At 41.2% G+C, this 11159-nt stretch overlaps 1 protein-coding gene across 5 annotated transcripts in view; it reads right to left on the bottom strand.

The window, feature by feature from the left end:
* Positions 1–4675: 4675 nt before the first annotated feature.
* PRORP (protein only RNase P catalytic subunit) overlaps positions 4676–11159 on the bottom strand; it is a 121997-nt gene continuing 115513 nt past the window's right edge. For all 5 annotated transcript variants that reach the window (XM_029236449.1, XM_029236453.1, XM_029236450.1 and 2 more), the window contains 3 exons: positions 9074–9222; positions 6152–6347; positions 4676–4977 (listed from right to left, as the gene is read on the bottom strand). In XM_029236449.1, coding sequence (XP_029092282.1) covers positions 4846–4977; positions 6152–6347; positions 9074–9222 — 477 coding nt within the window. In that variant the 3' untranslated portion in view covers positions 4676–4845. The remainder of the gene's footprint in view (positions 4978–6151; positions 6348–9073; positions 9223–11159) is intronic.

Here is an 11159-nt window from a genome sequence, read left to right as displayed (position 1 = left end):
AATATATATATATATATCTGAATTACTTTGCTGTACACCTGAATCATTGTAATTCAACTATACTTCAATTTAAAAAATTTTTAATACATAAAAATTAGAAAAAAGAAAAAAAACGGACTTTCAATATTTAGATGTGAACTAAACTTGATACTTAGTAATGTTCTAGCCCAGCTGAGACTGATACGGCAATCTGAACTGGTCTCCTTAAACTGAATTTATGTCTCTACCATATTAGAAATTGTGATTTCTCAAGTATTTGCTTCTTGGGCTGAATTTTAACTAACATCCAAGAGACTAATGAGGTAATCATTTAAATATGGATGAAATTAATTCTACATCAACTTTCTTGTCAGAAGCTACCAGAAACCCTTCACATAACACTGCTATTTATAATAAATTATCATGGTTATTTTAATAACTTAATCCATTTGATAACAGTGTACTTCTGAGAGTACTCTGGTAGCAAAACAATTTTTAGCTGTTATCAGTGACTAGATAATTGTCTTCCTGTTTATTTCAATTCCTGGTTGAAGGCAAGTTGTATATGTATAGTCTCTGGAAGCATCTGTCAGATCAAGTATTGCCAACAGAGACAAAACTTGGGGAGAAAAGTCCTCAGGGAATCTTTTTTTAAAAAATTTATTTATTTTACTTTTATTTATTTTTGGCTGCATTGGGTCTTTTGTTGCTGTGCGCAGTCTTTCTCTAGTTGCGGCGAGCGGGGGCTACTCTTTGTTGCAGTGCACAGGCTTCTCATCGCGGTGGCTTATCTTGTTGCAGAGCACAGGCTCTAGGCGCGTGGGCTTCAGTGGTTGTGGCACACGGGCTCAGTAGTTGTGGCACACGGGCTCAGTAGTTGTGGCTCGCAGGCTTAATTGCTCTGCAGCATGTGGGATCTTCCCGGACCAGGGCTCGAAACCGTGTCCTCTGCATTGGCAGGCAGATTCTTAACCACTGCGCCACCAGGGAGGCTGCCCTCAGGGAATCTTGAAACACCATAACAGAAACATGATAAGAGAAAATTAAAGATTATTTCTCAAGATTTACTGCATTTACTTGCTCATTGGTGTTCGCGTCTCCCGTTTTTTGTTTTGTTTTTTTTAGTTTTGTGGCATTTATTTTCATTACATACACTGAGAGAATATTCTCACCATCTCCCATATTTTCTTTCATCCTGCTGGTTTGAATGGCTTCCTCTAAGTAGGTCTCTGAATGGAACTTCCTTCATTTATATCACATGGACTCAAGCTTGTCATTGGCTGGGATAAGGCAGGGAACGTTTGGTCTCTCTCCTCCACCCCCACACCCCACCTCCTGCCCAGGTGCCTTTTACTCACATCCTTTCTTTTTTTATTTTATTTATTTATTTATTTATTTTTGGCTGCACTGGGTCTTCGTTGCTGCACGCAGGCTCTTCGTTGCAGTGCGCAGGCTTCTCATTGCGGTGGCTTATCTCGTGGCGGAGCACAGGCTCTAGGCGCGCGGGCTTCAGTAGTTGTGGAGCACAGGCTTAGTTGCTCCGTGGCATGTAGGATCTTCCCAGACCAGGGATCGAACCCATGTCCCCTGCACTGGCAGGTGGATTCTTAACCACTGTGCCACCAGGGAAGTCCCTTAGATCCTTTCTTATCCTTGTTCCCCTCCGGCCTCCTGTAGGGCTGTGGGCTTTAGAGATGCCTCATTTCCCACTACCCCTCATTTCCCAGCTAATTCCCACCTAGGGTTGCCAGATGTAGCAAATAAAAATATAGGCGGCCCTGTTAATTGTGAATTTTAGATAGGCAGTGAATATTTTTAGTGTAAGTATATCCCTGCAATACTTGAGACGTGCTTATACAAAAAATTGTCATTTATCTGAAATTCAAATTTATTTGGGAGACCGTATTTTATCTGGCAACCCTACTGTCACCCTGGGGTTATAGGAGGCTCCAGCAGCTGCCTTGTCCCACTTACTAAGAACTCTTAGTTCTGCTTAAGTCCCAGCCCTGAAAGAACCCAAATCTAAATCCCACAATTTCATCAGAGTGCTCTATGTTCCTCCACTCCCAGTCATTCCCACAAGGATTCCCTTAGATGTTTCTCACTCCAGAAATTCCAAGTTGCTGAAGGATGGGCAAAGTACCTGATCTACACTCCATTTAGCTTTGCCCTCAAGTATCCTGAATAATTTTGATTTTTAGCAAAGATAAGACTCACCATGATAGGCCAGAATTCAGGTGCCTACATAACATACCCTTCCTTTCCATGCCTGCTCTAGAATGAAGCTATCAGGGAAAAAGAAATCTAATGTGAACACATATGCATTTTATAGCACCTTAGGACAGTTTTTTTAAAAAGCAAGAAACCTGCTAAAGGAACAGGGAAGCAGTAATTATATTTAAGTGCAAACTTGAAGAGAAAAATTCATTTAATGTGAAGAACAAGGCACCTGAGGTGAGGTAGTCCCAGCGCAGCCCTGGGAGAATGAGCTAAGGCTTCTCCTTTGTGATTTTCTCTTTACTGGGTCTCAGAACAGCAGGAGGAAAAGGGAGTATAAATTCAGGAGCATGCCAGAGGGAAGCACAAAGCATTTTAGACATACTTTTCAGTGGCAGAGTCAGTGCCCTTTCAAAGCTTTCATTGTTCATGGCTGGCCAACTTTAAAGATACTCTCAATCCAGGGCACAGGTTTTTAAAGAATTCCTTCTTCCCACTGTGTCTGGGACCTTGAATTAGACAGGTAACTTTTGTCTCACTCAGGTGATCAGAATACAAAAGGCAGTCTAAGTGTTGGGTACCAGCTGCCTCCATTCAGAGAATCCCTGAACTCTCCAAAGTCCCGTGTCAGTGCGATTGATTCTGAGCGCCCTAGAATTGCCCTGCTCCCGGACAAGTGACAGATGCACCTCAATTTACCTCAAGCAGAAATTAGGGTTTTGTTTTGGAATGGTATTAAAGAGTTCAAAAATAATGTAGTTTCTCTAACACAATTTTCTACCCTGATGAGCCACCATGGAAACGTGGGCCCTTGAAGAGGTCGTCCTGCCTGTTCCCTTCCTCTCATTCTCCCCACTTTCTCTTATGTGGCTAACAAAGTTTCTAAATCTACATACCGGATGCTCTACCATTCAGTCTGTCTGAGTTTTTATGAACTACTCTAGTCTAAGTTACAGTGTACAGTAGAAGAAAGACTGTTTGACTTGAGAATCAGAAGAGCTGGGTTATGGTTGAAATGTCTCTACTAACTAGCTGTGGGATCCAAGGGAGCCACTGCATCTTCCTGGGTCTATTCCTGCTCTATAAAATGCGACTGTTGGACTTCATGTTCTTCAAGGTTCACTCCTGCTCTGAAGTTCTACGATTCTTTTTGTATCCTCTCCCATCTCTAGAGCAACTTGTGAGGAATTTGCATTAAGCTTTTAGACAAGCTTATTTAACAAATGCTTTCTTTCCTAATTTTCTTAAAACTAGGATAGTTTCTTAAAAAAAAGTTTAGCTCGCTGAGAGCACAGTGTTCTAAGTACGTAGTTCATGAAATCTAGAAAATAAACAGGTTGGATTTATGAGAGCTTTCCGATTCTCAGCATCTTTCAATGCCCTCAATTTATCAGGCACTTGTCTGGAGAGCCCCTTCCTCTAGGGGGCAGCAGTGTTGAATACAACAATGGCGTAAGGAGGTAAAACATCCCCTCCTCTGTTTTTCCTGAATTGTCTCTGTGCATAATACACACCTTACTTATATCCATGTACATTGTTTGATATAAATGAAGTCATTGTTTTTTCATGTAAATAACTTTTATGCTAACATACTTTTTTCAGTTACGTTGTTGTAAATGCATCAATTTTAAGTGTTTAGTGTGATGAATTTGACTAATATATACATACACCTATGTCAGCACCACTCAGAACTTTCCATCAGCCCCACAAAATTCTCTTGTGCCCTTTTCCTCAGGCAACTAGTATTCTGATTTTTATCACCATAGACTGGTTTTGTCTGCTCTTGAATATCAAATTGTACAGTACGTATGAGTAAGGAAAGAACTGTTATGAAGTGTTACAGACACGAATATTTTCAGCTAAAATCAAGATACAAGCTGCCTAGCAAGGGAGTAAAACAGAGAGGCAACAACTTACTCACTTTGGTAAAGTAAGTCAAACTTGATAAAATGAAAATAATCTATATACTTTAGAAAGCCCTCATACCAAGTGATGGCATTAATAGTGTTCACAAAATGTTGAATTAGTCTGGAAAAGGCATTATAGGATGAAGAAGAAAGAATCATAATCTAAAGAGAAGGAATTGCTCCCTTTCCTCCAACCCAAATCATTGGGTGATAAGTAGAAGTTGCTAATACACCTCTGACATCTGGGCCAGCTCATCAGAGCAGACCACAAGTGATTCAGTGTGGGAAGGAGATAACATATAGAGGATGAGATGATATCAGAAATGGAGAAAGGGTTTACAAACAACCCAGAACCCAGGGCCAGATGGATTGGTTCTGCTATTGGTGGACCTGGAAGGGTAGCAAAATGGATACCAGAAGACCCTGTTGCCCAAGTAAGTGGAATAGCTGGCTCAATAGGAGAAAGGTAGGTATCACTCTGCACCAAGTTCCCCAACTTTGGATAAGCCTCAAATCCTAACAAATGTTAGGGGAAAAAATGCAACTGGTTATGAAAAGATATTATATCTTATTTAATTAAAAAATCAATTTATTGATATGCAAACCAACTGGACCAAACAGGACAAACTAGATCAGACAGGACAGAAGCAATGCTCTAAACAAGCATCAACCATCAACTTAAGAGCTCTGATGCCAACCAAGAGGACACCCAAACACAAGTTTAGCATGGGGGTAAGAGTCTTTATGTCTTCCGGTGAAGGCAAAGCCATTTGGTTGGCACTTCGTAGGAATATCTTTCCACCACGTCGTCATCATAAGGTATGTGCCACGAGTCTCCCGTTGTTTGCACCACGGTGTCATAGATGAGAATATGCTGTTGAATTTAAAAGGGAACCACACATTGAGAACAACACTAAAGGAATACCTAGCCATTTCCCTTTCTCTTCTGACAGCTTCTCAGTTTGCTTCAGAGATGTATTCTCTGTCTTACTTAACAATGGATTTTGAAAGAGCAGCTAACTCTGTGAAGATGAATGCCGGGGGTGGGGGGCCGTAGGGGGTGGGATAAATTAGGAGTTGGGATTGACACATACACACTACTATATGTAAAACAGGTAAACAACAAGGACCTACGGTATAGCACAGGGAACTACACTCAATATTTTGTAATAACCTATAATGGAAAAGAATCTGAAAAAGAATATATATATATATATATACATATATATGTATAACTGAATCACTTTGCTGTACGCTTGAAACTAACAGAACTGTTAGTGACTGACTGTATCTCTGTGGTAATTTGATACCATATTTCCTATAAATGTTGTTTCATATATTTTTTGACCACTGGACCATATTTATCATTGGCTAGTGTATTTTTCTGTCGTAATTCGCCTTTAGATTTTCTCCCTTTGCTTTCACGCAGGAGGAATCCTTGTACTTACAGGTATTTAAACTAGAATCAAAAAAGAACTCAATTGAGACTGTGCCACAGCAGTGGATTAAACAGGAAAAAGGAGTTATTTAGCAGAAATAGAAGTTATGATGAACCATAAGAAATAAGGAATTTTGAGCTATTGCAAATAAACAGGAGAATAAAAAACACATATGAGGATTTGTAATTGATGACATAACTGATGTCACAACTGATGACATTTCAGGTGTTTTCAATATGTCAATTAACGTGGGGTTGGCCTATGAAAACTTTGCTCTGGCAGACTCTGTGTTTCTAGGATCTGGGTAATTCCAAATACCAAACTAAAGCTGAGAAATATAAAACATTGAGGGACTTCACGGGTGGTCCAGTGGTTAAGACTCTATGCTCCCAATGCATGGGGCCTGGGTTCGATCCCTGGTCAGGGAACTAGATCCTGCATGCATGCCACAACTAAGACCCAGTGCAGCCAAACACATCAATCAATCAATCAATCAATATTTAAAAGTAAAATAAAACATTGAGAACTAGTTGCAACATTCTTTGACTATGCCGCATGCTTACTATCTACTTGGCTCTGCTGACATTATGTAGAGAACAGGTAACACACCTGAAAAGTTACTTTTGATCCCGGATGCCTACTAACAATTGCCAGCTGATGTCCCTGCTGCCACTTAAAGAACAGGCGTTGGGTCTTGGCATCAGGCAGACAGGCCTTGTGGTCCCGCATCAGATCTTTTGTGATAAACTTGCAGTGGTCCCCCGAGTGCAGTGTGGCATACAGAAGGAATGGATCGTCCTCTGAGCTGAGTCAGGCATAAGAAAGAACACAATCAGAAAGAACACATAAGAAAGAACACAATCTTTGCCCAAAGAGGCAAAGAATAGCATTCTTCACCATGCTGTTTTCTTCTTACTTGCTTTCCTCAGAAGTGTTCTGCTTTCTTAACTGACATGATCTCAGTGATACGTAAGAGCCGCCTGCAAGTCCTAGCTGGTAGACAACACTATCTAGAACACAGATGGAAGGCTAAGGGAAAAGGAATGCTAATGCTAGGGATTCTTAGCAGCTCAACTGGGCTCTTCCACTAGAATGGAGAACTCTAACAGTAATTCTCTCTTCATACTCGAAAGCTGGGTCTCTGTGTTCCCAGGGTGTGTTTCCTATCTGCTTCATCTACCACAGAGCACACCTTTCCCCGTCTCCTTTCCTCACTCAAATTCATAATACTAACAGGGCAGGATGACAATTTCTTGCAAAAGTAAGGGGCTGACCTCAAAGCGGAAACTGGTTATCCCCAAGCAGCTTCTGGGTAGTCATCCTGATCAGCACCCAAAGGCATCTCCAACTTGAGAAGAGCCAGGAGCACAAAGCCGCCAATGGGCCCTCAACATCAGCGCTGACCACTTGAATACGTGTGCTGTAAAAACAGTGGTGGCTGCCCTGGCTCAGGAGATTTGGACAGCAACATGTGATAAGCCCTATGCCTTGATCCAAATGACCCGAAGTGGACCCTTTAAAGTTTACCTTATACTGACGTATTTCAAGTGAAATGATAAAACAACTGGGATCTGTCTGAAAAATCTCCAGGAAAAAGAGAGAGGAAAAGAAAAGAGAAAACATGTGGAGGTTGTATGGAGCAAGGTTAACAAATGATGTTGACTGTTGGAGCGGGGTGACAGCCACGTGGGGATTCACTATACTGCGCTCTCTACCACGTGGTTGAACAGGCTTCTTCGGCACATTAATGGAAAACAGAGTTAATGTTACAAATGTAAATACTCAAATCCAAAGCCATAGAATGTCCCTGAATCAATCTTTACAACTGGGTTGGGAACTTCAGTGTATGCAATAAATACAGGCTCCAAACCAAACATGAGACCAATTTCCAACAGGCTTCTTGGTTATAACACTGCATTTATCCAGTTCTTCCACCTAAGAAGAATAATGATGATGGTGACAGCAACAAACATACACGCCTGCCATGTACTTGGTGCTGTATGATTTGCAAGTTATCTTCTCATTTAATCCTCATGAGGGTTGCATATGAAGAAAAGAAAACACAGAGAAGGAAAACGCCTTCCCAGACAGGAAGCGGCAGGGCCATGATCTAAACCTGGGTGGATTCATTCCCAAGCCTGCGCTCTTAAGGTTTACCCAGTATTGCCTAAGGTGACTGCATGAAGAGCATTATTATTGTCTTATAGTCCTGGAGAGATGGAAGCACCCCCCTCCCATGAATAAATAAAAGGGCTTAGCTAAAGAAAAATGGGATTTGGTTTGGGATCTGAAGGAGGGGTTAGCTTCCAGCTTTGTGCACTGAGTGCCATTTGACCTTTCTTTTCGGGGGAGGAGGGGAACACGCTGTGCAGCCTGCAGGATTCTTAGTTCCCTGACCAGGGATTGAACCTGGGCCACGGCAGTGAGTGCCGAGTCCTACCCAATGGACTGCCAGGGAATTCCCCCATTTGCCCTTTTTAAGAAGAAATGATTTGGGGAATACTGACAAACCTTGAAGTTATAACATTCAATCTAATGAAACCTAGACTTGGGGCTGAGGTGCGCTCATTATCCGTGCAAAGTCGGAAGTAAACCTTTGTCAGCATGAACAGTGTGAAAACCTAAACGCATGCTGAAAGTTAATACATGCTGTTGTGGATCTGTGCTCCTTCCGATCAGCTGCTTTTTCATACTCTGTGGACACTGTATATTTTGTCGCTGACCATGTTTTCCATGTTCCTTTGGCTTCCTGGGAAGCTGTAGCTCATAGCAACATTCCCTTTACATTGAGAATAAAATCCAGAGCCCACGAGGAACTCTGCAATGTGGTCCCTGCCTTTTCTCGGACCTCAGAACTGACAACCTTCCCTCTTGCTGCCCCCAGCCCATCCACACTGGCCTGCCAGCCTTCCTCATTCCTGCCTCAGGCCCTTTTCAACACTTGCTGTTCCCTCTGCCTGGTAGCTTCTTCCCACCACCCTTCCCCCTTTCTCAAATGACTCACTCGTTCCCTTCAGATCTGTCCCCTCCCAAAGGCTTTTTCCACTCCTCTCTGACCTATCCCCGATCTAGTCCCCTTCCAGCTCCTTACTCTGCTTCATGGTCTTCACAGCTTTGATCACTGCCTGGAATTACATTACCTGTTTATTTGTTTACTGTTAAGTCACAAGAGGGCAGGGACTTGGTCTTGTTCACTGCTGTTTCTCCAAGAACACAGAAGGTGCTCGTATTTGTAAAATATTTGTTAAATGATCTATTTAGGAATTTATGGCATGCATTCTGTGTACTAATCTCATTTTGGGCTTTAACTCATTTCTCCTTTAACCTGATTTCCTCATCTATTTAAGTTTATCCTGCTGTAAAAACTATATTTTTGTAAGCTGTCTTAAATTTTTTTTTTTTGGAATGAGGCTGAATATATATACATACATACATACGTACACACACATGCACTTTTAAAAATGGCAAAAAATAGGTAACAAGCAGATGACTGGAGCCTAGTGTAACTCACTTAATAACTTCAATACCTACATGTTGTCAGCAAAAAAAAAGCTGGCTTGCTTTTGCACCTTTTCCATATCATCCTTCCTCCACCGGGAATTCTGCTTTAACATATGCTTCCGGCCCAGGACCAGCACTTGAAGATTCTGCTTGGCTAGTTGAGAGACCACATCTAAGAGCTAAAAAACACAAAGCCAGTCCCCAAGAGGGTCAAGGGAAGAATCTCAAGTAAGGGGATTGATTCTTGCAGATGGTAATCTCAATGGTCAAATAGTCTTTTCCGGTAAGAGGTGAGAAAACATTCCTTAAAATAACAGTCCATCTTTGCAAATAAGCATGAGGAAAATGCTCCCTTGTCACAACTTAATGTCTAACACCTGCCCACCGGCCAGGCTACACTGGATACCTGGGGAGGTTTCTAAGCATAGACCGTGTTCCCTAGAGTTCATGGGGATAGAGGTAGGGGGACTAAGAAGGATGGGGTTTGGTTCCTACACACTCCCAACCTTGTTTCAACCCAAACAGCTCAGCTTTTGTATACAGTATTTACATATTGGTATTCTGCATAGGCTTTCGTTTGAGTAAAGGGTTCTACTTTTTTTTTTTAAGTTTGTAAATGGCCAGAATTCTGACTTTTCAGTCAACTTTTCCATGTCATGACTCTGCTGAGACTGCTACCTTTCACTGAAATCCCTTTTTCCTCCCAAAGGTCTGTCAATTTCCATTCTCTAGCTTATTTTCCACTCTGTGAATCTACTCCCCATTCTCTCCACTTTCCACGTGTCTTGTGCGCACATGAACTCCTCTCAAAAGTTTACACTGGGATTTTTAGTAAATCTAGTACTTTGGTGAGCTTGCTTACATTCATTATTTCATAAGGAAAAGTCCATAGATTACTTTTATGTACAACCTATTAAACTAAGCTATTAATGGGTATTACTAAGTATAATATGTAAAAGCTAATGAAAAACTATAACTTAAGTTATATAATAGTGTATCAGAAGTATAAAAGTTCTGTAATTTATAAAAACTGTTGGGCTGGGACTTCCCTGGTGGTGCAGTGGATAAGAATCTGCCTGCCAGTGCAGGGGACACTGGTTCGATCCCTGGTCTGGGAAGATCCCACATGCTGCGGAGCAACGAAGCCCATGTGCCACAACTACTGAGCCCACGCACCACAACTACTGAAGCCCGTGTACCCTAGAGCCCATGCTCTGCAACAAGAGAAGCCACCGCAATGAGAAGCCTGCACACCACAACCAAGAGTAGCCCCTACTCGCCGCAACTAGAGAAACCCCATGTGCATCAACGAAGACACAACACAGCCAAAAGTAAATAAAATTTTTAAAAAAATTTTTTTTAAAAAAAACAACAACTGCTGGGCCTACGAAAATCACAAGTTGAAAGTCACTGAAGAAATCCTTAATTTTCTTGGGTCTTGGTTAGAAAAGGCATTTTCTTTAGTCTAGCTTCCCCTTACTCATAAATTTCTTCCCATGTAGACTTTCAGGATATTATTTAAAATTCTCTGATCAATAAAATTTCATTTATTTATTTGGTCAGTTGTCAAATATTGCTTGAGTACCTGTTATGTCTAATACACATGCAGACTCCTGTTAGTCTAATAATGAATTAATAACAAGGGCTGAATTTTTAAATTACTGTTTAATGCTTTGGATTTATGTATTTTTTTGGCCCATCCAACTCCATTACTAATCTTATTATTTTAGGAAACAGTAGTGAGTTTTATTATCACGAATTCTTAGTTCTAGAATTAAAGGACAGAATAGACACAAGTTGGCCACTGAATGTGAGCTGATACTCAAGCAGAGAAGTGTATCAAGACCAGTGTGAGGACTCTGACCCAAAGCTTTATGACCAGTAAAATAAAATTCTTCCCTTCAAAGCTATGAATAATGGCTTCTGTGTTCATTCAACAGTTATTTCCCAGGCCTCTCTATGTATAAGGCACATGGTAGGTATCACAGCTTACAAAATTTTGAAAGACATGGCCCCTGCCTTTAGTGAGGGAGTGCCTAATAATTTTCTTACCCAACTCTCAAGCCTGGGAAGATGTATATGCTGGCTCTACATATACTGGATGGTTAATAAACAT

This window comes from Monodon monoceros, unplaced genomic scaffold (assembly GCF_005190385.1).
Source record: "Monodon monoceros isolate NGI ecotype Baffin Bay Population unplaced genomic scaffold, NGI_Narwhal_1 Super_Scaffold_21, whole genome shotgun sequence".
Lineage (NCBI taxonomy): Eukaryota > Metazoa > Chordata > Mammalia > Artiodactyla > Monodontidae > Monodon > Monodon monoceros.
The sequence above is the reverse complement of the archived record's forward strand: the minus strand, read 5'-3'. Positions and strand labels throughout refer to the sequence as shown.